Source organism: Schistocerca gregaria, chromosome X, assembly GCF_023897955.1.
Source record: "Schistocerca gregaria isolate iqSchGreg1 chromosome X, iqSchGreg1.2, whole genome shotgun sequence".
In the NCBI taxonomy this organism is placed as follows: domain Eukaryota; kingdom Metazoa; phylum Arthropoda; class Insecta; order Orthoptera; family Acrididae; genus Schistocerca; species Schistocerca gregaria.
Window position 1 is genome coordinate 684,567,634 of NC_064931.1, and position 23,015 is coordinate 684,590,648.

The 23,015-nt window shown below is 43.6% G+C and overlaps 1 protein-coding gene across 1 annotated transcript in view; it reads left to right on the forward strand.

Annotated features, from left to right (window-relative positions):
* LOC126297766 (serine proteinase stubble) overlaps positions 1-23,015 on the forward strand; it is a 209,028-nt gene that overhangs the window by 142,235 nt on the left and 43,778 nt on the right. The window contains exon 3 of the mRNA XM_049988941.1: positions 15,722-16,069. Coding sequence (XP_049844898.1) covers positions 15,722-16,069 — 348 coding nt within the window. The remainder of the gene's footprint in view (positions 1-15,721; positions 16,070-23,015) is intronic.

The window sequence follows — 23,015 nt, forward strand, 5'->3', positions numbered from 1 at the left end:
TTTATCGGCCTCGTTTCGTGTACTTTAATCGCCCAAATGTTATTGACATTTTAATGAATCTTAAATGTATCGTTGCCTTAAAACGACTTACTTTCATTACACGAGAGTTATAAAATGAAAATAACTAAATAAGAAAATTCATTAACCACCAATATGACGTTTCCTGTCATTACATTGCAAAGAATCGTACCAATAACGATTCGTCGTCGAGACATTCAACGTGCTGGTGCTTATAAACAAAACTGCTTCAAATGGCTCTAAGCACTATGGGACTTAACTTCTGAGATCATCAGTCCCCTAGAACTTAGAACTACTTAAACCTCACTAACCTAAGGACATCACACCCATCCATGCCCGGGGCAGGATTCGAACCTGCGACCGTAGTGGTCGCGTGCTTCCAGCTGTAGCGCCTAGAACCGCTCGCCCATCCCGGCCGGCGCTTATAAACAGCATACATTCATTGGGTGTACCGTATAACATAAAACGCATCAGATACGGGCTTCCACTGAACACGATAAATACTGTATGGTGTCTTGCTTTCTGCTCGTGACGTAATGAGCGTTCTTGCTTCCAATTGGTTCTACTTTACGTGCACGTCGCCGAAATATCGCAGAATTTATTTTGTGTTTCAAGTGACAAAATAGCTTCTCAGCGAGAAATAGTGGTAAGTGACGTCACAAAAGTCGCAGAGCGCCACGTCAACGTTAGCAAACTCGTCCCGTGTGTCGACGGCTTTAGTAAGTCCTGTATCGTCTCAGATATGCTCAGCCAACTCCAGTGGCAGACACTGCAACGGAGGCGTTCTGCATGTAGGTGTGGTTCAGTTAAAATTCCGAGGCCGTACGTTCCTAGAAGAGTCAACCAATAGATTTCTTCCTGTTTCATATATCTTGAGAAAAGACTATGAATGGAAAATTAGAGAGATTCGAGCTCGAACTGAGGTTTGCCATCAATCGCTCTTGCCGCGAACTATTCGCGACTGGAAGAGGAAAGGGGTGAAGTGACAGTGGTGCACTAAGTACCCTCCTCCATGCACTGTGAATTTGCTTGCGGGGCATATATTTAGATGTATAAATATGTTTGATAGCAATTTTAAGAGTATTCTCTTTTGCAGACCAAATAATGAATTGAGTACCGATTTGATTATCTACATAATCCTAAATCACCCAGGGAAAATATCGTTTGTTCCTTAAGTTTTGACGATGATAATCGTTATACACTCCTGGAAATGGAAAAAAGAACACATTGACACCGGTGTGTCAGACCCACCATACTTGCTCCGGACACTGCGAGAGGGCTGTACAAGCAATGATCACACGCACGGCACAGCGGACACACCAGGAACCGCGGTGTTGGCCGTCGAATGGCGCTAGCTGCGTAGCATTTGTGCACCGCCGCCGTCAGTGTCAGCCAGTTTGCCGTGGCATACGGAGCTCCATCGCAGTCTTTAACACTGGTAGCATGCCGCGACAGCGTGGACGTGAAGCGTATGTGCAGTTGACGGACTTTGAGCGAGGGCGTATAGTGGGCATGCGGGAGGCCGGGTGGACGTACCGCCGAATTGCTCAACACGTGGGGCGTGAGGTCTCCACAGTACATCGATGTTGTCGCCAGTGGGCGACGGAAGGTGCACGCGCCCGTCGACCTGGGACCGGACCGCAGCGACGCACGGATGCACGCCAAGACCGTAGGATCCTACGCAGTGCCGTAGGGGACCGCACCGCCACTTCCCAACAAATTAGGGACACTGTTGCTTCTGGGGTATCGGCGAGGACCATTCGCAACCGTCTCCATGAAGCTGGGCTACGGTCCCGCACACCGTTAGGCCGTCTTCCGCTCACGCCCCAACATCGTGCCTCCCGCCTCCAGTGGTGTCGCGACAGGCGTGAATGGAGGGACGAATGGAGACGTGTCGTCTTCAGCGATGAGAGTCGCTTCTGCCTTGGTGCCAATGATGGTCGTATGCGTGTTTGGCGCCGTGCAGGTGAGCGCCACAATCACGACTGCATACGACCGAGGCACACAGGGCCAACACCCGGCATCATGGTGTGGGGATCGATCTCCTACACTGGCCGTACACCTCTGGTGATCGTCGAGGGGACACTGAATAGTGCACGGTACATCCAAACCGTCATCGAACCCATCGTTCTACCATTTCTAGACCGGCAACAGGACAATGCACGTCCGCATGTATCCCGTGCCACCCAACGTGCTCTAGAAGGTGTAAGTCAACTACCCTGGCCAGCAAGATCTCCGGATCTGTCCCCCATTGAGCATGTTTGGGACTGGATGAAGCGTCGTCTCACGCGGTCTGCACGTCCAGCACGAACGCTGGTCCAACTGAGGCGCCAGGTGGAAATGGCATGGCAAGCCGTTCCACAGGACTACATCCAGCATCACTACGATCGTCTCCATGGGAGAATAGCAGCCTGCATTGCTGCGAAAGGTGGATATACACTGTACTAGTGCCGACGTTGTGCATGTTCTGTTGCCTGTGTCTATGTGCCTGTGGTTCTGTCAGTGTGATCATGTGATGTATCTGACACCAGGAATGTGTCAATAAAGTTTCCCCTTCCTGGGACAATGAATTCACGGTGTTCTTATTTCAATTTCCAGGAGTGTATATGAGATCAAAGCACTTCAGTTACGACATGGGATCTTACATACTGGCTAAATGTGTTCCCCTATTTAGCTAGTGTGCAAGTTCCCTGCTGTTTTGAGAGGATACAGGAAAAAGAAGAATGGAAAAACTGGTAGAATCTGACCTCGTGGACGAACACCAATGGATTCCGGAGAAATGTAGGAACCTGCAAGGCAGTACTGACGCTACGACTTCTCACAGAAGATAGGTTAAAAAAAAACAACTACGTTTATAGCGTTTGTGGACTAAGATATATTATAAAGGTTGCAGAGGTAAAATACAGGGAACGAAAGGCTATTTACAATTTGTACAGAAACCAGATGGCAGTTATACGAATCTAGGGGTATGAAAGGGAAGCAGTGGTTGAGAAGACAGTGACACAGGGTTGTAGCCTATCCCCGATGTTATTGCATCTAAATATTGAGCAAGCAATAAAGGGAAAAAATGGTTCAAATGGCTCTGAGCACTATGAGACTTAACTGCTGAGGTCATCAGTCCCCTAGAACTTAGAAGTACTTAAACCTAACTAACCTAAGGACAACACACACACACATGACCGGGGCAGGATTCGAACGTGCGACCGTAGCGGTCGTGCGGTTCCAGGCTGAAGCGTCTAGAATCGCTCGACCACACCGGCCGGCAGTAAAGGAAACAAAAGAAAAATTGGGATTAGGTATTAAAGTCTAGGGAGAAGAAATAAAAACCTTGAGGTTTTGCCGGTGACATTATAATTCTGTCATAGACCTCAAGGGACTTGAATATAGTCGATTTAAAGTGGCTGATGCTGCGGGAATTAGATTAGAAAATGAGACACTTAAGATACCGTAGTAGATAAGAACGGAATGAGAACGGAATGGACATTGTCTTGAAAGGAGGATAAAAGAAGAACACCAAAAACAGCAAAACGGGGATAATGGAATGTAGTAGAATTAAACTGGCTGATGCTGATGGAATTAGATTAGAAAATGAGACACTTAAGCTACTGTAGTAGATGAGATTTGCTATTTGGGAAGCAAAAGAACTGATTATGGTCGAAGTAGGGAGGATATAAAATGTAGACTGGCAATGGCAAGAAAAGTATTTCTGAAGAAGAGAAATTTGTTAACATCGAGTATAATTGATTTAAGTGTCAGGAAGTCCTTTCTGAAAGTACTTGCATGGAGTGTAGCCATGTATGGAAGTGAAACATGGACGATAAACAGTTTAGACAAGAAGAGGATAGAAGCGTTTGAAATGTGGTGCTACAGAAGAATTCTGAAGATTAGATGGGTAGATCAGGTAACTACTGAGGAAGTACTGAATAGAATTGGGGAGAAGAGAAATTTGTGGTACAACCAGACTAGAAGACGGGATCGGTTGGTTGACAAATTCTGAGGCGTCAAGGGATCACCAGTTTAGTACTTGAGGGAAGTGCAAGGGGTAAGAATCATAGAGTGCGACCAAGAGATGATTGCAGCAAGCAGATGCAGAAGAATGTAGGTTGCAGTAGTTACTCGGGGATAAAGAGGCTTGCACAGGATAGAGTAGCATGAAGAGCTGCATCCAACCAGTCTTTGCACTGAAGACAATAGGAAAAATGTATTCGCAATTGCCAATACGGGTAACCTCTAACTACAGACTGGAATGACTACTGTGGAAATTTGTGATGGGTCGGAACTCGAACCTGGATCTCCCGCTTGTCCCGGGCGGTCGCCTTAACAACTTCGACTACTAGTGCAGGCTTCGTGGCCAGACGCAAACTTCCATACGTCGTCGTCCAAGTGTCATTAACCTCCAATCGTATACTTTCAGTAATTCCCGTACAGGGGAAACATTTAATCGAAAATCGCTAGCCTGGTATCGGCAGATGCACGTCCTAAGTACCACTGCATCGTACTCCTTACAGACGCGGACATTGCAATATTGTATTTTTGGGTGAGAGGAGCTGCGCTTGAATTATTCCACCCGTCCTTGAGTTTCGTGATTTGGCTAGACTACTTCAGGTTAACAATGGCACGTTCCGTCAACGTTGTCCTAGTGTAAAATTCTTTTGTCATCGAACTGCGAATTTCACCGAGCAAATATGAAAGGAGAGAAACATTCACACATACGTGACTGGAAAGTCGCCAAGAAGCCACGCCCAAGTTGGCCGTCGCGGCTAGACCTCCATCCGATTCCAAGCAGCGGGTGCGAACCGAATCCGGTTCACCGCTACTTTGTACCCAGCGCACTGCTGGCTAGTAGGCCAAATGCTGTTTTGAAGAATAAAGAAGACGGGCGCGTGACGTAGTCTGACGCTGTAAAGCTAAGTTTTAGTAAGGCAAATAAACAAGCGATTTACGTGCTGCTCTTGTACTTTTCCTCTCTTTTTGCGACGGTATGACCAGTATTTTGTTGTACCTCCAATCAAGTATTAGACTGGAAAGAAGTTGTACATTACTGAGTAATGAAATAGAAAGAACCTGACTTAAATTCGCACTTCATTGCTTACCCCTCACAATATCTCGATGGAGATGCGAATTTAATTGATGCGGTATGGTCAAAGTATACTGTAATGGTTTCGGAAAGACTGGAAAACGGTCGTCTGTTCAGTGTTATAGCGTCACTGATTACATTCGCGCCGGCCGTCGTGACCGAGCGGTTCTAGGCGCTTAAATCTGGAACCGCGCTGCTGCTACGGTCGCAGGTTCGAATCCTGCCTCGGGCATGGCTGTGTGTGATGTCCTTAGGTTAGTTAGGTTTAAGTAGTTCTAAGTCTAGGGGACTGATGACCTCTGATGTTAAGTCCCATAGTGCTTCGAGTCATTTGAACCATTTTTTATTACATTCGCTAGTGTAATACCGTTAGTGATGTGATAGAACAATTTGTGTGTGACAGACAGGAGGGCGTTATTCAAAGCCATCAGTTTCAGCACTGTAAAACAGGCATTAATTTTAACACTTAAGGCTCAAACATGTATTCAGACACGTCATAATTAATCGCAGCGTAACATACACCCATGAAACTTCAAGATAACTGTCGTTAGGAATTAGAAATAATTCTGCTTATCACGTAATAGTTTTTAAAATTACCAATTAAGTCGTCACTTTTGCTCCGCCAGTTACAGAGTTATTCAATTGCTCCAAAAATTATGCTCTCATGTCTTCAGCCTCGTAGACATGATTTATAGATGAACTGCATTAATGCATTATTGTGCACTATTCGCTGATGAGCCAAAACATTATGACCGCCTACTTAAAAGGGCGCTGGTCCACTTTTGGAGTGCAATTCAACAGTGATTCTGCGTGTCATGGATTGGACAAGTACTTTATAGGTTTTCAGAGGTTCGTGGCACCAGAAACCCACTTGACCTCTTAGCCACAAATAATCCTGATCTAATAGAGAGCGTCATGACTGAGACAGGGATTAGTGAACATAAGGTCATTGTCAAAACCATATCAACCAAAACCACTAAAAATAAACGCAAAATATATCTATTTAAAACAGCAAATAAAATTCGCTTGATGCTTTCCAAAGAGAGAGTCTCCATTCCTTCCAAGCTAATTATGTAAGTGTAGGCCAGATATGGCTCACATTCAAAGATACAGTATCGACAGCAATAGATAGATTCATACCGCATAAGTTAATAAGAGACGGGACTGATCCACCATGGTACACAAAACACTGTTGCAGAAGCAACGAAAAATTCAGAAGAACGCAAAATTCCCAAGACTGGCTAAGTTTCACGGAGGCTCGAAATTTAGTGCGGACGTCAATGCGAGTTGCTTTTAATAGTTTCCACAATGAAAAATTATCTCAAAATATGGTAGAAAACCGAAAGAGATTCTGGTCGTACGTAAAGTACACCAGTGGCAAAAAACAGTCAATACCGTCACTGCGCGATAGCGATGGAAATGTTACCGATGATGGTGCCACTAAAGCAGAGTTACTAAATGCAGGCCGGTCGAAGTGGCCGAGCGGTTCTAGGCGCTACAGTCTGGAACCGCGCGACCGCTACGGTCGCAGGTTCGAATCCTGCCTCGGGCATGGATGTGTGTGATGTCCTTAGGTTAGTTAGGTTTAAGTAGTTCTAAGTTCTAGGGGACTGATGACCTCAGCAGTTAAGTCCCATAGTACTCAGAGCCATATGAACAATTTTTTGAACTAAATGCAGTTTTCCGTAATTCCTTCACGAAAGAAGACGAAGTAAATATTCCAGAATTCGAAATCAGAACAACTGTTAGCATGAGGGACATAAAAGTAGATATCTTAGGTATTGCAAAAAAAACTGAAATCACTTAAGAAAGGCATGTCTTCCGGACCAGATGGTATACCAATCAGGTTCCTCTCAGAGTATGCAGACACAATAGCGTCTTTCTTAGCAATCATAAACAACCGCTCACTTGACGAAAGGTCTGTTCCTAAAGACTGGAAAGTAGCACAGGTCACACCAATATTCAGGAAAGGAAGTAGGAGTAACCCATTCAATTACAGACCCATATCACTGACCTCAATTTTTGGTGCATATACTGTACTCGAACACTATGAATCACCTTGAAGAAAATGACTTGTTGATACATAACCAACACGGATTCAGAAAACATCGTTCTTATGCAACACAGCTAGCTCTTTATTCCCATGAAGTAATGAGTGCTGTCGACAGGGGATCTCAGATCGATTCCATATTACTAGATTTCCAGAAGGCTTTTGATACCGTTACTCACAATCGACTATTAATCAAATTGCGTGCATATGGAGTCTCGTCTCAGATGTGTGACAGGATTCGTGATTTCCTCTAAGAGATGTCACAGTTAGTAGTGATAGACGGTAAATCATCGAGTAGAACAGAAGTGATATCTGGCGTTCCGCTAGGTAGTGTCATAGGCCCTCTGCTGCTCCTAATTTATATAAATGATATAAGTGATAATCTGAGCAGCCCCCTTAGATTGCTGATTACGCTGTAATTTACCGTCTAGTAAAATCATCAGACGATTAATTCCAATTACAAAATGATCTAGAGAAAATTTCCGTATGGTGCGAAAAGTGGCAATTGTCATTAAACAAAGAAAAGTGCGAGGTCATCCACATGGGTACTAAAAGAAATCCGATAAATTTTGGGTATACCATAAATCGCACAAATCTAAGGGCTGTCAATTCGACTAAATACCTAGGAATTACGAGCAACTTAAATTGGAAAGACCCCATAGATAATATTGTGGGGAAGGCGAAAGAAAGACTGCGCTTCGTTGGCAGAAAAAGAGACAGCCTACATTACACTTGTCCGTCCTCTACTGGAATACTGTTGCGCGGTATGGGATCCTTACCAGGTAGGATTGGCGGAGGATATCGAAAAAGTGCAAAGAAGGGCAGCTCGTTTCGTGTTGTCACGCAGTATGGGTGAGAGTGTCAGTGATATGATACGCGAGTTGGGGTGGCAGCCACTGAAACAAAGACGTTTTTCTTTCCGGCGAGATCTATTGACGAAATTTCAATCACCAGCTTTCTCTTCCGAATGCGTAAATATTTTGTTGTCACCGACCTACGTAGGGAGAAATGGTCATCATAATAAAATAAGTGAAATCAGAGCTCGAACGGAAAGATTTAGGTGTTCCTTTTTCCCACGCGCCACTCGAGAGTGGAATGGTAGAGAAGTAGTATGCAAATGGTTTGATGAACCCTCTGCCAGGCACTTAAGTGTGAATTGCAGAGTAAGCATGTAGATGGAGATGTGGATGCCTACGCTTAGGTCACACCATTCCCGTAATTTACTGGCTGTTGGTTCGTGGTCACGGAGCTGACACTCGATAGCGTCCCAGTTGTGTTTCATCGGATTCACATGAGCTGAACTTGATGGCCAAGACATCAACGTGAGTTCACATTCATTCTCCTCAAACCATTGCAGCACGAATCTGACCTTCTGTCACGTACAGCTATCCTGCTGTAAGATCCCATCGCTGTTGAGGATGACGTCAGTCAAAAGAGTTTGCAGGTGGTGTCTACTAACGTACACGTAATCTACAGCTGTCAAAGTGCCTTCCATTACTACCGCAGGCCCCATGGCAGCTCAGGTGACTGTCCGCCATAACATAATACTGCTCCCACCGGCTTGCGTCAGTAGCGCGCCTGGATGACGGCGTATCTGGACACGAACATCGAGCTGGTTTAACAATAAACGGAATTCATTCGACCAGGCGGCACGATACAATCGATCCACAAACCAATCTCGATGATACTGTGCCCACTGTAATCATAATTGACAATGTTGTTCGGTGGGTCTACATGGGAACACGTAGCAGTCCTCTACTGCGGAGCCGGCCGCTGTGGCCGAACGGTTCAGTCTGGAACCGCACGGTTCAGTCTGGAACCGCACGGTTCAGTCTGGAACCGCACGACCACTACGGTCGGAGGTTCGAATCCTGCCTCGGGCTTCGATGTGTGTGATGTCCTTAGGTTAGTTAGGTTTAAGTAGTTCTAAGTCTAGGGGACAAATGACCTCAGATGTTAAGTCCCATAGTGCTTAGAGCCATTTGAACCATTTTCTACTGCGGAACACCATGTGCAACACTGTGCTGAACGGTGTGCTCCAAAACACTTGTGCCTGTGCCAGCACCGTACTTTGTGTCAGAATTGCCACAGATCGCCGGCTATCCTGCCTTAGAGAGGGGGGCAAGCCTCCGATCCCTATGTTCTGTGATGAGGTGTGGACGTCCAACTTCTTGTCACCTACTCGTGGTTTCATCACTCTTCAACCACTTTCCACACATGCTCAAGACAGCAGCACGCGAGCAGCAGACCAGCTTCGCTGTTTCGGGGATCCTCGCACCTAGGCACCGGGCCATAACAATCCAGCTTTTGTCAAAGTCGCTTAAATCGGCGGATTTCAGCATTTGAGCCAGTTATCGTCGCTAGAATAATTACCCATTCGTCTCTGCTCCGCTCATATACTTCTCTTTCCGTCTCACGCACCCTCAGCGCCACCCCACAGCCCACAACCTCGCGATGGGGAATGGTCATAATGCTTTGGTTCATCAGTGTATGTACTGCATTAGAAAGTACAATCTGTGGCGTTCTCTGAAAATTATTTAGAGCAGTTAGTTCATGAACCCACGCGAATAGTAAACGGTTGTGAATACACACTTGACCTCTTAGCAACAAATAATCCTGAGTTAATAACGAGAATCAAAACCGATGCACGGATTAGTGAACACAGGGTTGTCGTAGCGAGGCTGAATATTGTAATCCCCAAATCCTCGAAAAATAAGCGAAAACTATACCTATTCAAAAAAGCAGATAAAAATTCACTTGACGCCTTCTTGAGAGACAATCTCCACTCATTCCAAATCAATAATATAAGTGTAGACCAGATGTGGCTTAAATTCAAAGAAATATTATCGGCAGCAGTTGAGAGATTTATACCAAATAAATTAACAAACGACGGAGCTGATCCTCCTTGGTACACAAAGCGCGTTAGAACACTGTTGCAGAAACAACGAAACAAACATGCAAAATTTAAACAGACGCAAATTCCCCAAGATTGGCCATCTTTTACAGAAGCGCGAAATTTAGTGCAGACTTCAATGCGAGATGCTTATAACAGTTTCGACAACGAAACTTTGTTTCGAAACCTGGCAGAAAATCCAAAGAGATTCTCTTCGTATGTGAAGTACGTTCAAAAAAGGTAGTAGGAGTTTTCCACTTAATTACAGGCCCATATCGTTAACGTCGATATTCAGCAGGATTTTGGAACATATATTGTGTTCGAACATTATGAATTACCTCGAAGAAAGCGGTCTTCAAAAATGGTTCAAATGGCTCTGAGCACTATGGGACTTAACGTCTGAGGTCATCAGTCCCCTAGAACTTAGAACTACTTAAACCTACCTAACCTAAGAACATCACACACCCATGCCCGAGGCAGGATTCGAACCTGCGACCGCAGCGGTCGCGCCGTTCCAGACTGTAGCGCCTAGAACCGCTCGGTCACCCAGGCCGGCAAGAAAACGGTCTATTGACACACAGTGAACATGGGTTTAGAAAACATCGTTCCTGTGAAACACAACTAGCTATTTATTCACATGAAGTGTTGAGTGCTATTGACAAGGGATTTCAGATCGATTCCGTATTTCTGGAGTTCCGGAAGGCTTTTGACACTGTACCACACAAGCAGCTCGTAGTGAAATTGCGTGCTTATGGAATATCGCCACGGTTATGTGACTGGATTTGTGATTTCCTGTCAGAGAGGTCACAATTCGTAGTAACAAACGGAAAGTCACAGAGTAAAACAGAAGTGATCTCTGACGTTCCCAAAGGTAGTGTTATAAGCCCTTTGCTGTTCCTGTAAAGCGATTTGGGAGACAATCTGAGCAGCCGGTTTCGGTTGTTTGCAGATGACGCTGTCGTTTATCGATTAATAAAGTCATCAGAAGATCAAAGCAAACTGCAAAACGATTTACAAAAGATATCTGAATGGTGCGAAAAGTAGCAGTTGACCCTAAATAACGAAAAGTGTGAGGTCATCCACATGAGTGCTAAAAAGAACTCGTTAAACTTCGGTTACACGATAAATCAGTCTAATCTAAAAGCCGTAAATTCAACTAAATAACTAGGTATTACAATTACGAACAACTTAAATTGGAAGGAACACATAGAAAATATTGTGGGGAAGGCTTACCAAAAACTGCATTTTATTGGCAGGACACAAGAAAATGTAACAGACCTACTAAGGAGACTGCCAACACTACGCTTGTCCGTTTTCTTTTAGAATATTGCTGCACGGTGTGGCATCCTTACCAAATAGGACTGACGGAGTACGTCGGAGAAGTTCAAAGAAAGGTAGCACGTTTTGTATTATCGGGAAATATGGAAGAGAGTGTCACAAAAATGATACAGGATTTGGGCTGGACATCATTAAAAGAAAGGCGTTTTTCGTTGGGACGGAATCTTCTCACGAAATTCGAATTACCAACTTTCTCCTCCGAATGCGAAAATATTTTTTTTACACCGACCTACATAGGGAGGAACGATCACGACGATAAAATCAGAGCTCGTACGGAAAGATATAGGTATTCACTGTTTCCGCGCGCTGTACGTGACTGGAATAATAGAAAATTGTGAAGGTGGCTCGATGAACCCGCTGCCTGGCACTTAAATGTGATTTGCAGAGTATCCATGTAGATGTAAATGCAGATGTTCATACATACTGTACGAGTCTAATCTGACCATTGGGTTTAGCAGTGTATTAAAATAGTTCATCTGAAATCTTCGTACTATTTCTTATTATGACGACATCACAGTTTTTTTTATAAAGGTGACGTGTAATAATGCAAAAGTAGTAGACGAAATTAAATGCCGTCTGCAACGGTGAATTGAAAAGAGTTCAAAAAACTGTGCACGATATTCCGAGTACTTCACTCATTGTGTGTTGTGTGCGAATGGATTCCTAACGCCCACCACGAGGTATGGCGTGTGCCATAGGAAGAGCTGCGAAGTTCTCAGAAGTTGTGACAGAAAGTGAAGCCTTCGCTAAAAAGGAATGTCACGGAATACCTGCTCAGCTGCATTACTGCAGCCAAGTTTTTCTCGCTTGGCGTTCGCCGTCGTTCACGACTGAGGCAACTTGTGTGTCACGGTTTTCCTGCGCTACTCGGCGTGCCTGACTTCTCGATTCCTTCTGCGCAAAGTGTCAGTGGAGCCGCACTTGCTCCGAAAGTAGATAGCATCAACTAAAAATAATCACTCCATTTTTTGTGAGTGTCTAAAGTAAGTGATATTTAACAAGATACCTGTCTTTCACTCGTATGGTTCAAATGGCTCTGAGCACTATGGGACTAAACAAATGAGGTCACCAGTCCCCTAGAACTTAGAACTACTTAAACCTAACTAACCTAAGGACATCACACACATCCATGCCCGGGTCAGGATTCGAACCTGCGACCGTAGCGGTCGCGCGGTTCCAACCTGAAGCGCCTAGAATCGCCCGGCCACACCGACCGGCTTTCATTCGTAGCTAATGAGAAAACAAAAACGTCTTTTTGGCTTAGTGGGCCAACAACTTAGCAGAACCTACCGAAGGAGCTGCTCCATAGAGGAACGAGCAAACCTTTGTTTATAATCTCAGCCGAATGAGAGCGACTTCTCAAAATGCTGCGCATTCACAATAACTCAAATTGCCGAGTAACATATTTTGGCCCACCGGAAAGGTATATTTCATATCCCACCTAGTAGGTTCATGTATTGTATTAAACGTGGAAAGTATCTCAAAGCTCTGAGTAAAATTCTGTAAGGTCGGGATGTTAAAGGTTTTCCCACCGCAGTACTTGTTCGTAAGATTCAGGAATATTTAATATTGTTTGAACTGGAGTTGCCACATTGGTAAAATTTTTGACTTCTTTGCTTAAACCGATATGAAATACGCATTTGACTATCTGTTTGCAGCCGGCCAGGGTGGATGAGCGGTTCTAGGCGCTACAGTCTGGAGCCGCGCGACCGCTACGGACGCAGGTTCCTTCCTCGGGCATGGATGTGTGTGATGTCCTTAGGTTAGTTAGGTTTAAGTAGTTCTAAGTTCTAGAGGACTGATGACCTCAGCAGTTAAGTCCCATAATGCTCAGAGCCATTTGTTATCTGTTTGCTTTTATGATGTGTCACATTTTTGCGTATCTCCCACAGACTGCATCTCCCTTAAGCTGTGTCACAGATAGTCTCTGTCTACTGTTTCTCTCTTTCACTGCTACTTTCATTAAGTAGTTAATTATAAAGGAATGCGCAAAAATACATTTTAGTGCTCTGTGTATTTTTTTGATAGTAGTGTTACGTAAATTTTCTCCTTTGCTGATTTGCGAGCATTTATTAGTATCGTTTCTTACGCGACCGTATAGAGTTCGGAAATTTTTTATGGCTAATACTTCTTTTCCGGAATTTAAGCTGTACGTCCCATAGACAATAATTTTCCAAAAAACTCCGTTATTTGCCCAAAATTTGTTACAATGTCACTCACGTGAAGAGACGTATGAAGCTGGTGGCACGTATACGCTTCTTCCTATTAAAATGATGTAGTAAATTATAAAAAAACCATTACAGATAATTAAAATGGCGAGAAATTAAAACTTAAGTGAACTGCGTTAAGGTCGTCCAATTACAGCTCCATTATTTCTCCACTTTAATTCCTGTCGCACATGGGACCTGCCTCCATCCCCTACAAATGGCTGTAAGATGAACAAAAAAGTTTATATTTTAACATTATCGCAATTTGTTACGAAACAGACAGGACAGGTAGTGTAAAGATGATGAGAGAATAGTCATCAGTCTTTTTTGTTTTGTTTTAGTATTCAATTCCCTTTGCCCTGCTCAAGTGGGGATGGCGACTATCATCTGTAACAAAAACTTTTGCTAATGTTTGTGGAACATTCCGTCGGTTTTTGGAGGAAAATAGACATACTAATAACCTGAAAACAAAGTATTAATGTTCCACTATAATATTTATTAGTTCGTTATAAACTCGCTTTCAGCTTCTTAGGCCAGCGTCAGAGAACTTAAGTTACCAGAGGATGGCCCAAGAAGCTGAAAGCCGGATTATAACGAACTGGTAATTATTATTGTGGAACGTTAAAAAAATGATTCAAATGGCTCTGAGCACTGTAGGACTTAGCATCTGAGGTCATCAGTCCCCTAGACTTAGAACTACTTAAACCTAACTAACCTAAGGACATCACACACATCCATGCCCGAGGCAGGATTCGAACCTGAAACCTTAGCAGCAGCGTGGCTCGAGGCTGAAGCTCCTAGAACCGCTCGGTCACAGCGGTCGGCGTGGAACATTAATACTTTTTATTCAAGTTATTAACAACATTTACTTTTAAGGCTAACTGGTTTTAAAATATTACAAAGTTTAGTGTTGATCTATGAGACAGCACTTTTAAATTAAAATAAGAATAAGTTGTTTGTGTTTTTTTTATGTAAAAGATGGGTTGATGGCTCCATAGACTAAGGTGTTCCACTGATTTTCCCTTGTTGACGAGACTGCTGCTGTGTAGGTTCGTAACTACGAGATTGCAGGGTTGGATGAGAAGTGAGATTTGGCGATTTGGAGGACGAAGTAAGCAGGGTTTGCTGAAAGTTAGAAGGCGACAGTTTAGGAAAGGAAGTGAGTGGAAAGACTGGAACTGGAACACGACATCAAACCGAATTGTTGAAAAGGGATGGAGAAGAGTGGGAAGACGAAAAGAAGGATTCCGTTAAATCTGGAAGAAATGGTAGATGTCATCGTGCAATTATTTAAGGAACTCGGGACATTCACAGTACCTTCGCAATACATATATTCACTTATGAAATTTGTTATTAATAACCCATCACAATTCAAAAGTTAGAGCAGAGTGCATGAAGTAGCAACTGTAATTGTAAAAAGGAAAAGACTGTATACGTGTAAAGACAATTTATGTTAAATGGACACATTCCACATCATTACATTATTACGAAATGTCATATTCACGATCTAAGGAACAAGTATTAATGTAATGTAATGCACTAACAATTACGCAAACGCCGCTGCTCTCGACCGTTAAGTGAAGGCCGTCGGCCATTGTGTTGGCCGTGGTGAGAGGTGATGGCTCAAATTTGGTTTCTTGGCACACTCTTGACACTATGGACCTCGGAATATTAAATTCCCTAACAATTTCCGAAATGGAACGTCCCGTGTGTCTACCTCCAACTGCCGTTCAGCTGCGTTCAGCGTCTGTTAATTCCGGTCGTGCTGTCATAATCACGTCGAAAACCTCTCCGCATTAATTGCTGGAGTGCAAATGACTGGTCCGCCAGAGCGCTGCCCTTTTATACATAGCGCACGCGATACTGCCGCCATCTGTATATGTGCATATCGCTAAGACTTCGGACACCTCACTGTATCTTAAAGATTACTGAAGGCAAAGATTTACTCTGGGGGTAGCCCCTTGTGTTGTTTCAAGGCTGATGCATAGCGCGAGTGGCAAATGTCGTAATGGTATGGGTGAAGATCTGGCAAAGTCGGGTGACTGCTGCTTTTAGGGGTCTCGTGAGACTGGCCTCAGCCCGCTACTTCGTTCGTGGCTTTCAATCCTCAAGTACTTAAACATGTTTTATATGGGCAGGCGGGCGGCTGCTGTCGTCGCTGCTGGGATACCCGAGCTCGTGCCGCCACAACGCGGCGGCGTACCGCTGCACGCTGACCTTCACCTGCTGGCTGGTGGGCGGCCAGCTGACGCCCGGCTGCAGCTCGTCCGGCGGGCCGCTCGACGTGGTGGCCGACCTGCTCTTCACGTGCTGCGTGCCCGCGCACCACTCGCACCCGCCGCCCCCGCCGCCCCCGCCCCCACCCAAGCTGCCTCCGCCGCTGCCGCCTTCCGCCTCTTACCTGCCGGCTTCGCCTAGCGGCCTCCCGTCACGCAGGGAGGATATAGACCACAGGAATAACCAGCTACTAGACGTTACCAGTATAGGTAAGCTCATTTCCCTTCGAAACTATTCGCCAAAAGAAACTGCAGTATCTTTACCGGAAGAATGTATCACTCTAGACACTTGGACCGTTGGATGGTTCGCACATAACGTTGCCCTAATTCTTTTCTACAAAACCGGGAGGAATATAGTGCGCTGTCGATCAACTAAGTAATTAGTCCAGTAGGGTTAAACCGAAAAATTAGACATATCAGAAATAATTGTTGCAAAAGGTTTTATTGTTTTAAAGGCTTCATTTGTGGCCCAATATGACTATCCTAGGTTTTCCCCCTCGGCGGACTTGTGGAAAAGTGGTGGGGGCAAAAATGTACCCAAAAAAGGGGTATATTTTCGGTTTTGTAATTACATCTCGTAAATGACTCACAATATCGAAACCATAGTGCAATTAAAAATTGTACGGCATAAAATTCTGTATTGAATGAGACCATTCCCAAATTTTTTGGATCACCCGTTTTCATACTAGTGCTCTTCAAAATTGGACCTATTTTACAGTTTCATGATAAATTTTCGTTTTAACCTCTGTTTTTTGGTAATATCGTTGAAACTAATCCATCTATCAATAAAGTGGTTCATACAAACGATATAGAGGAATAAATTCTGCGTTTGATGAGACCAAAAGTGAAATGGACTACACGTTTCTGTACGTCTCATTGCTATGCATGTAAGGTACTTCACATTTACAAATCTATGTCTCTAGATCAGTTTTATGCAGATAACTCAAAAATAGCATTATCGTGAGAAAAGATTGAAAAAAAATTTAAAAAACTTTTCAAAGTCAGGGTAAGTTCCCTGACAAGAAATTTGAGGTCAACTTTGGCAATCCCTAATTAAACGGCAAAGCCTTTTTGCACCTTTTTATTCTGCCTTTGTGTATATGTTCTGCCAGGCAAGCCAGTGTAATAATGACAAAAGTGTATCTTTTGTAATTCCTAAGGTAATCGTCCAGAAAGTTACCTTCAAAAAATCGTAACCCTAGATTTGACCAAATTTGGAAGCAAATATATTTACATAGGTCACCTCTGATTTTAATTTAAATGCACCATTTGGAAGAGCAGCTTTTGCTTTACTAGAATATTGTGCATAATGTGAGTGTGCAGTTACCAGGCGGCAGCATTCTGCGTCCGCCCACTAAGCGACACAGTTTGTTGCTCTCTAGTGGCGCCTGGCGCCACCCGCGGACAAAAGGACAGGTGTGGCCCAGGTAAAAGCTTTTTCTAGCCTTGTCTCGCCAGTTCCCACCTTTCTTCCGGGGTGGACGCACGCCAAACGACGCAGTTATTTACCAATAGAGAACGACACGCCACGCGGCGATAAGTGCCGGTGTTCCGCGCGACCGCAACGTGCGACGTGTAGCGTGCCGCGACGCCAACGTGCTTCCGCGGCTCACACCCGCGCCGCGACACGTTTCCCTCGGGACGCCTCTGACGCATTTACGCATCACGCATCACCTCGCCGCCCTTGTGTCATCGTCACCGCTGCCGTAAGTAAGAGCACCATGTTTTTGCAGAAGAAGGTGGTCAATCTAATGGTCAAAAATAAATGTGTTCTGGAAGATATCAAACCTTTCTTAGAGCGTGACACTCAAACTAAAGCTATTGTTGAAACCACCAACGCCGGAACCAGCTCGCCAGCATTGCTTGAGGACCTACTTACAAGTACAAATGTGGATAGGAACCAGATGGATTCGCTCCTCTGGGGGTGGCAGGCTTCAGAGTCTGGTCTTGGCCTCCGATTTTTAACAACCCTCTGTGGAGGTACGGCAGGAGACACTTTAGACAAATTGCGATTCGACCTCTTTTCCAAAGCGATTGTGAAATCTAGATTCACCCTAGCATCCGTACCACCAACGTCGGAAGCAGCTCGTTAGCATTGCTTGAGAGCCTACTTACAAGTACAAATGTGGATGGGAACCAGATGGATCCGCTCCTCTGGGGATGGCAGGCTTCAGAGTTTGGTCTTGGCCTCGTACCTACCTCCAAAGAACCATCTCCACAGTCTCTTCTCTCAACAATTTCCTGCACATGCAACAAGGGCTGTGCAGGTAGTTGTGAGTGTCGGAAGACTGGTATTAAGTGCTCATTAATTTGTGTTAACTGCAAGAGGAACTCATGCACTAACTCCCTCCAGCCAGATGAAACTGACGAACCAGATGTTGACGAAGACCTGGACTGTATATATGAGGTGACGAAAATTACTGACTTTGAAGAGCCGAGTGACGGAGCGTCGGACTCTGAAATTACGATATATAATAACCACTACTTAATTTCAAGGAGTGTCTCTCTCTTCCTGCCTCCGTCAGATCAGTTGAATGGGTATCACTATATTATATCGAGGGTTAAGAATGGGGACCACGCATCTGACAAAAGACAGATTTTACAGGGCAGCTAAAAAACATTAACTTTTAACAAAAAATTTGATTGCTTTGACTTTTTTATTTAGAGCATAATCATTTGTTACTCTCAGGTTGTGTATTGTCCTTTTTGCATCATTATGTTATAACATATATTTTTTTCGCTTACAAGTTTTTTTGATCCAGGACTTTTTCTGACATCTGTCAGAGACCAGGTCTCAGTTCTTAGCCCTCAATATATGAAAAACTTTTTTAATATTATTTTTCAAATTTTACAAAATTTTAATATTTTATTCTATTACTATATTAAATAAGTAAAAGCAATGGGTTCCTATAATCTGTATTTAAAAAAGTGTACATAAGAATTACTGAAGAACTGCATTTGAAACTGCCTTAATTGATGATGACAAATGGTCCAACTGTAATGAGGAGCTGTACATAAATGGGTGGTCCAATAAATTGATTTTTGGTTTCATCAAATTCAGAATTTTTCTCTCCATTTCTTTTCTATGAACGATATTTTGATAGGTGGGTTAGTTTAAACGATATTACCAATAAACAGAGGTTAAAACGAAAATTTTTTGATGAACATGTAAAATTGGTCCAATTTTGAAGAGCACTGGTATGGAAACGGGTGGTCAAAATAATATGCGAATGGTCTCATTCAATGCAGAATTTCAAGCCCTACAATTTTTAATCCCACTATGTTTTCGATATCGTGAGTCATTTACGAGATATAATCACAAAACCGAAAAAATACCCCTTTTCGGGTATATTTTTGACCCCCCCCCCCCCCCCCACCCCACCACTTTTCCACAACTTCGCCGAGGGGAAAATCTAGGATAGTCATACTTGGACACAAACGAAGCCATTAACACAATAAAACTTTTTGTAGCAATTATTTCCGATTTGAATGCTAATTCTACTGGTAGAGCTGTAGGAGTGATGGTTCCTTACTGAATGAAAAGCAAGCGTTGTCTCTGCAGCAGCTACTTTCCCTTCTTCTGATTTATTATTACTAAAATAAATGGGATGTATAAAAAGGGTAGTGGCAACACTGTTATAATCTGTACAAGACTTTACTGACAGACGTTCATCATATTACACTTTCTCACTATAATCGCAACGCCCCTCGGTCACCTTCCCATACACAGATGGAAGGCGTCGTACACCGCCAGCACATCCATCTCTATTGATGTCTCTCACGGACCGCCCTATTGATGGTTCCAGATACTGCCGCTGCATCTTTACAGAGTGGCTCCCTCTCTGATATGTCGGTAGATACTTGCAATTTCGTTTTTGTTATGTGTAGCTGGAATCATCCTAGACAAACACTGCTCATCACGTCTTTCATGCAACTACCACTGTCGACGGAAAATGTGGATCTGTTTTACATTACAAACAAAATGATTTTTGAAGTGGAATTTTAATGTGTCCATTCGGTAGAGCGGTCCCGGATTAGTTTGGTGCGATATTCCCTTTGTCGGTGTCTATTAACAGAGACAGTAAAAAAAAAAAAAAAAAAAAAAAAACGAAGAATAACAGCTACTCCAGAAGTCCATCAGCGACAGCACTGCCCTGGCCCACGCGGACTGCTACTAGCATGCAGTACCACTGCTGAGCCGCTGCTGCAGTACTGGTTGTCCTTCGTGTTTTATTGTCCCTGTTAATAGATGCTTATAACACGAATATCGCAGTGGATTAATTTGTGACCGCTGCATCGAACGGACACGTGGCATTCCACTTTAAAAATAATTTTGCTTGTAAAGGGAAACAAACTGACGCTTTCCGTCCCCACAGGACGTCGCATGAAAGACGTGATGAGTAGCATTTGTTTGGGCTGACTCCAGCTACACATAAAAAAAAAACTAAATTGCAATTACTTTCCGAAACACCAGAGAAAATGCTCTTGACGAATCTTAGGAGACACAACCTGTGTAAACAAAATACAGTGCCAGCCACAAGCATTCAGTGATTTTTAAATCCTGATGACGATGGCGGAGACAACTATCGAAAGTTCGAGTGCTTAATTCGAAACGATGCAACTTGTAAACCGAGAAGACTTTATCGAAGTGTGCCGCCGCGAAAGTCTCCAAGGACGCATAGCTTCTTTTTTGTTTTAGAGGGTGCCACAAAGGGTTTACTTCATTTTGGTGATCAGATCATAATCACACGGACGCATATCGGGTGAATATGGTGGATGTTTCAGTATCTCCCACCCTCACATACGCAGGAGCTCTTGCACGGGGTTCGCCATGTGGCATCGTGCGTTGTCACGAAGGATGATGGGATGAAACGAGAGTGGCAGTGTGGGATGAAGGTAATGTGGAAAGAAATTGAAGTAGTGAGGCTGCAGTGACTGTCTGCCACTATGGCACGATGTGATACAGGATTAACCCATGGATATCGTAAACCAGAATAGCCATCCATCATCTTGGTACCAGCTGGTTAACTGGCTCTCAGCACACGTTCTGTGGACGAGGAAAACTAGGACGTTTCCATTCATTGCACTGCCCCTTTAATCGTTGTTCGTACTACAGAGCCCAGGCTTCGTCCATAGTGACGTTCCTTCCAAGGAAGTATTCACCCTCCCTGTGGTAGTGACTGAGTAATTCCTCTGCAAGTGCATAACGATATTACTGTCACACCTTGGTCATTGCATACAGGACCAAACGCGCTGCGATTGTTTGTATCCGGTTTCGTGGTCACTTACACTGTACTCCTTTGGAAACGATCGTCATGATTTTTTGATGTGTGGAGTAGTATTTATTCTGATTTGGATGGATGATTTGAGAGTGGCTTATGAATAAAAACCCGAAACTAGTCATGATCAAGTAATAAAAAGAGCTATTTTACAACTTTGGCTGTTTATCGTATTGAAATGACTGGAAATGGTCTTCAGATATCGTCAAAATGCGGATACAGCAACTTCTGAAGTCGGATTAAAGACTGGTTGAAATACATGCTAAATTTTTGTAAGGTTTCCATACTATTGAAAGATGTGAACATGCAGCCGTATGTGTGTCTCGCCTTCTAGGTAGTGAAATGAGAATTAGCTGCCTCGCTGGCCTTCAGTGAACAAGGTGAGCGACAACTGCGTCGCTGGTAGATTTGCAGAACAACCTTCCTTCACTTGACTACAGGAGACGCCATTGCAGTTTACGTGTAACGAAATACTTATAATCACAATGGCGAGATATCAGTTTCTTTATCTCCAAAACGAGGTATGAATAAAGCGCCATAATTTCAACCGGTTGACTAATTCCCGTAGCATTAAACCAATAATTGAACAGAATTCTTGAGAAATAAGGCTCAGGCACCTATTAGCAAGATAATATGGGATTCTAGAGGAAAGTCTTATAGACTGTTTCGGTTTTATATGCAAATTTTCCAATAAAGATAATGTTTTTCACTTTTTTCCCTATCTATGTTTAGTAGTCACCAGCTTAATAATGGAAGCCATAGTCATAGAATAATGTTAAATCATATTTAATTCGACCACATAACCGCCTAATCTGAGCCATCCATGTAAACTGTAAAGGTAAAACCCTAAAGGTAAAACTTAAGGACTCTATTCACTAATTCTGACCTACTGGTTGCTAAATCAGTATCAAAGCACGCTCCTGATCTCACAGGAAGGTCCTGATAATCACTGGAGCAGCAAGAAACTTATAGAGGGAATTACCACAGAATTTGCATCCTTTGCTACAGTATCAAAAGAAGATCTACAAGTGGCAGAGCAACGGTGAAGAGTAAGTAACTGTTTATTTCAGAAGTATTCGCCATAACTGTGAATACATGCATCCCACAGCGAGACAAGACGGCTAATAGCTTCATGGGAACATGGTTGTACCTAGGCGTGCAACCTTTCGTCTAAAGCGAATCGACGGCCACAAATGACATTTTTTAGTGCTCCAAAAATATGGAAATCGCACGGAGAGAGATTGGGGCTGTATGGAAGATGTATAAGGGCATTCCAGTGAATCTTCTGCAGCGTGGGCAGGCTCACATGTTGCCAAGGTTGCTTCGACTATGCTGCAGCATTTTAGCTGGGAAGCCATTACACATCCTCCGCAAAGTTCCGATCTCTCCACATGCGGTTTCTATATTTTTGGAGCCCCGAAAAAAGACATTTTTGGCCGTCGAATGGCTTTTCGACGAATAGGTACACGCCTGAGTATAATACTGTTTCTACAGGCAGCCACTATCATTTTTCCATGAAGGCATTGACCGTCTCGTCTCACAGTGGGAGAAATTTATTAACAGTTATGGCGATTACATTTGAAATAATAAACAATTTACTTGCTCTTTTCCGTCTCTCTCGGTTTCATCTGACTGCCTCTTACATATTCTAGTACAATGATTTTAAAAACAATGAATAAAGGAAGGCCCAGGCATTAAAATCTTCAGGAAAAATGTTCGTCTTTACTTACAGTTTCTGCCGATTATTCCAATTTCTGACATCTGGAGAAGCAAACCTCGATAGCTAGTGATACAACTCTTCAGACTTTCATATACAACTGAATTCCTGCCCAAAGTACATACAGCTGAAAGTCTGGGTGCCAACAATACCTAAGTAA